At 40.5% G+C, this 5,102-nt stretch overlaps 1 protein-coding gene across 1 annotated transcript; it reads right to left on the bottom strand.

Annotated features, from left to right (window-relative positions):
* On the bottom strand, positions 1 to 486 carry CBY3 (chibby family member 3). The gene has a single exon (XM_060759865.2). The coding sequence runs from the start codon at positions 484 to 486 to the stop codon at positions 1 to 3; it is 486 nt and encodes a 161-aa protein (XP_060615848.1).
* Positions 487 to 5,102: the final 4,616 nt, after the last annotated feature.

Raw genomic sequence — 5,102 nt, 5'->3', positions numbered from 1 at the left:
TCAGGATCGAAGCATCAGTACCTTGCTTGTTTTTTTCATTGTTTTGGGATGCCATGGAGTGGTGTCCAGCCTTTTCTCTATGGAGTGCAGCCGTGCCGTGGTCTCTGTCAACATGTCCATCAGCAGCTCGAGCTGCAGCTTCAAGTAATTGTTCTCTTCCAATAGGGCTTTATTGGCTTTCTTTAGGGCTTTGTTAGGTGATTCCTTATCAGGAGGAGGGTATAACTGTAGCAAGGGCATCTTTGGTGGGCCATTCTCACTCTGCCACTCGCCATCTTGGAAGACAAATTTTGTTTTGCATAGCTCAGTACTCGGAGGGCCATAGTCCATTCCAAGTTCAGCTTGCCGGGTCTTGTAGTCCAACAGATAGAACGTGGACAAAGAGGATGCTTGGCGAAGGACTGGTCTTCTGGGCCAAAATCTACGAGAGAAATGATCAGCCCAGTAATCACGCACATCTTGCAGAATCTGATAAATGGTTTCCATGACAAGGAGCACTATGGATGGAGGGTACCAAAAAGAAACCTACAAAAGAGCGTTCTGAAATAAAAAGTCAACATGTGCAAGATTACAGCATGAGCTCAGAAGAATGATGGCTCTAAGTTGAAAAAGAAATCACCAATAATTAAAAAAATATTCTATATACTGTAATTGAGAATGGAACTAAATCTCATATAGAAATACCTTTCAAAATAATTATATTGGTGGAAAGCACACTCTTGTCTTACATTTTCTTGTTATGGTCCTTTTATTTTATTATATAGGTAAAGGAAACATGCAATTATTTAAGAGTAAATCGGGCTGAAAACATAATGATATAATGAGAATTATAACTGGAGCATGTACACACATACATGCAATATAAATGGTTTACAAAAGTTTACAAAATTGATTTACAACATTTTAAATAATATACCGTAGTATCTGTTAAAATAATGGCTTGTTAACACAATCACCCTATAAAATGTGAGACAAATTGATCAGTCAAGTTTGATCTATCTATAACACTAAAACAAGTTCAAACATTCATCAAATGCCAAATACTAATTAAAAACAGTACAGCATACTATTAAAATAGTTATTTCAAAACAAATAAATAGACTGTCCACAACAGCTTGTGTCTATGAAAATAAAATACCAGCTCCTAGAATAATAGTAAGATATTTGCTCTTCCTTCCCTGTGTTTGCTCTATATTCGCTACCCTCAAGCTATAATTTGTTTTATAGCTTGAGAGCAGCCATTGAAAAGCTCTTTCTCTTGGGTTACTGCCAGATGTTCCAAGATGATGGGGCCTGGGTGGCACTTAGGCAATTCCTCGTTGTCCGAGTAGGATAGTCTTCCAGGATCAGCCTGGATGGCACATATGGGAGATGGTGATAATCCAGATGTAAACTCTATAGGGCTTTCTAGGACAAAACATGTCCGGAAACAGACTAGTAGACAGTGGAGCTTCTTTTTTCCAGGCCAATAGTCACACTGTAGCTCTTTAGGATTGCTAAGGTTTCCAAACATTTTTCAACAGCATCTTTGCTTATAGGAACCTACAGTCATCTAAACAGAATATAATGTATGTGTCAGCATGGTCAGATCTGAGATTTCCAGGAGAAAGCACAACTAATACACTAGTCTTACTATATTTATTTGCAACATGTATATGCTGCCCTTCTCACCCCAAAGGGGACTCAGAGCTTAATCATGTAAATGCTTGTTTAATCACCACAAAAATCTTCAGGGCTGAATCCAGAAGTATATAAAAAATGCAAAGTCAACTCTTCAGGCAGAGTGCAACCACATCCAACATGGGCTGAATCCCTAGACCCTGAAGTACCTTTCAACTGACAAGAAACAGAGCTGTCTTGTCTGAGTTAACATTCACCTTGTTTGCCTTTACCCAGCCCATAAAATCTAGACAAGCTAAACATACCTAGCTCCCCTATGAATCAGGACCATGCCCTTTAACAGGAAGAAGTAATGAAATTGCAACTTATGCCCAACGTCTTTCAGCTTCCTCATAGTCCCGTGCAATATGTTGAAAGCTATATCTTCATAGCGAAGAGTAGAAACATCACACTGACAACAAAGATCCGCATAGTTAAAGCAATGGTATTCACCATAGTCACCTACAGATCCAAGCAGTCCATACTTCAGGAAATAAAACCCGACTGCTCATTGGAGGGAAGGACAGTAGAGACAAAGATGAAGTATTTTCGCCACATAATGAGAAGACAGGAAATCTTGGAGAAGGCAGCAATGCTGGGGAACATGGAAGGAAAAAGGAAGAGGGGCCCACCAACGGCAAGATGGATGGATGGCATCCTTGAAGTGACGGGCTTGACCTTGAAGGAGCTGAGGGTGGTGACGACCGACAGGGAGCTCTGGCGTGGGCTGGTCTATGAGGTCACGAAGAGTCAGAAACGACTGAACAAATGAACAACAACAACAACATCTTCATTTGTTCCCATTGAATCAGAAACTAGGGGCAATGGTTGGTGCACTTGATGAGTCTTGTCAGCATCTGTTTCCTCGTGGATCTTCACCCCTGGGAGATAGCACATTTCTCAAAGCTGTTCATGCCATCGCTTCTCTTCCTATCATTACAGAATCACCTGTCGTCTTTGCTTCTTCTGGGAATAAGCAGGAGTTGTTCCATTCTTCAATGTTATCCTCCATCTGAGGGCTAAAGTTATTGTCCCTGTTCCTGTACCTCATAATTGCTGACTAAGGGGAGAATCTGGAAAACATTATGTAGCTCCAAAACTGCAGCATGGTTCCTGATCTTTCAGCTTCCGAGTATCACATTTTTCCAAGTGCCTGCCTCATGGATTTGGAAAATGTCATCCTCTTTAGAGCTATCCCGTGTCTTAACCTTCCAAGAGAGACTGCACCGCTCTTTCAAAAAAAAAATCATCTTCCCTGATATGTTGAAATGTGCATATGTGGACCATTGCTGCACTTTCTCTTCCAGCACAGCAACCAGCTTGCTGCAGGCATAGCATAGACATGCACCACAAATCTCTGGTAAGAAATTGAACATGGCACAGCTGTTGCAGATGATTGCAACAGTTCCATGTTAATAGTCCCATATAAGAACTGATGCTGCATTCCAGACTTCCCTTGTTTTAATTTTCTTGTTCATTAAATTTCAGAGATAGCGGCAACCCTTATGTAAAACTAGCAACTGTTTGCTCCGCCTCCAGTCAAATTGGTGACTCACTCAGCAGAAGCCCTGTTTCTTAAGACCATCTACTCAGCAAAAGCACATTGCATAGAACACTGGAAACAGCTCAGTCAAACAGCCTTGACTCCAGAACAGTTTCTTCTGATTTAGATCGAACAGAGAGACAGAATAGGGTAGCATCAGAAAATGGCCAGTACTAAACTTCAACCTTTGGCCAAACTTTCCCAATAAATGATACATCTACTGAACAACATGGGTGAAAAAATTGATCCTTGAGTAATTCCACAAGCCGTCAGTCAAGATATCGAATAAAAATACCCCAGTGCCACTTTTTGAGCATGTCCCTCTAGGACAGTGGTTCTTAACCTGTGGGTCCCCAGATGTTTTGGCCTTCAACTCCCAGAAATCCTAACAGCTGGAAAACTGGCTGGGATTTCTGGGAGTTGTAGGCCAAAACACCTGGGGACCCACAGGTTGAGAACTATTGCTCTAGGAAAGAAAGGAACCATTGCATCCAGATCTTATCCCATTTAAGTAAGAAAGATGACCACTTGTGTCAAAAGTTGCCAAAATGTCAAATAAAATCCAAAAGGGACACAGTGTACCTGTTGTTCATATAAACCACCCCCAAAGCAACAAAAATTGCCCATCTCCGATAGCCAGACTGAAATAGAATAATTAGTTAGTAAGTCTCATCCAGAAGTTAGTAAGTCTTATATTGGAACTGGGATGCCAGCACACACTTCAGTACTTTCTCCAAAGATAGAATATTGGAAAGTGCCTGAAAAATGTAGAGTATAATTTTGTTCAAAACATGTTTTTCATGCTTAGAAACTGTCCGATTCCTCTACTTGGTCGATTTCTCACCCCAAGACCTTTTTATCAGTCAGGAAGAGAAGGATCTAACACATAGCTATGGGTTTTGAAACTCCAGAGATCTTGCACTCTAGAGATCTTGCCCACATCCAAGGCAGAACTAAGCTAAAAGCATATGTAACTATTGGAAAACGATAACCAAAGCTACAGCAACTGGACATGTATTATCTGGCGTCCAAGTCAACTTGCATCTGAGTGATTTTATCTGCCAAGTGCCACTGTGCAGCCTGAACTTTGGACAGCCACAACATTTCTGATCTTATCTACTAGAATCCTTCTTAGAGGTTTGATGAGCAGTGGCCTTTGGGACAGATTCTGCACGGAATAAGGACAAGTGTTTGATTTCAATGGCTGAAGAGAAGATATGAGTCCCTCTTCCCTTTCTGTGGCATTCCATGGAACCCAGTGGGCTAACACGAGAAGTTGGTTATACAAAGTTCAGCTGCAGGATGAATAAAAAGGATGAAGGTGAATGTGGGGAAAATGCTATTCTGACAATGCATAAGAAAGATAATTGCACGTTCCACGCATAGGATTAAATGATTGGATCTTAATTTGATAAGGACATCTTGTGTAATAATTTGGAAAATCTGGCTAACGTGATATACCTATTAAGGAGTATTCCAACAAAGCTTATGCAGGCATATCACCAATCAGCTACCAAACACCAATTTACATGCACACATTTTTTTCCAGTTCTTAAAATTCTCGGCTCACCAGATTATAGTTTGTTGTAACTGCTTCAGTTCTAGCTTCAGTTGAAACCTCTGGTATAAACTTGTTCAGAACTGGAAAGAAACTGTTGCCTTTGGGTACACACATAAACCCTCTCAAATTATGCCTGACATCATGTTGATTGATTCATGTCACCATGTCCCTTGCAATGTGTCACAATTGCCCCTCTTATGTTAGCCAATCATAATTTTTGTGTGCCATAAATGCTCAAATTAACATATAGTTGTTTTATGGTTGTCAGCAGACAGCTCAATGTTTAACCTATCTGGTAAATGAATTTGCTACATACCAGTATTGTACAAGTACTTATAA

The sequence above is a fragment of the Anolis sagrei genome, chromosome 2, assembly GCF_037176765.1.
Source record: "Anolis sagrei isolate rAnoSag1 chromosome 2, rAnoSag1.mat, whole genome shotgun sequence".
In the NCBI taxonomy this organism is placed as follows: domain Eukaryota; kingdom Metazoa; phylum Chordata; class Lepidosauria; order Squamata; family Dactyloidae; genus Anolis; species Anolis sagrei.
This window is presented reverse-complemented; position numbering and strand designations above follow the sequence as displayed.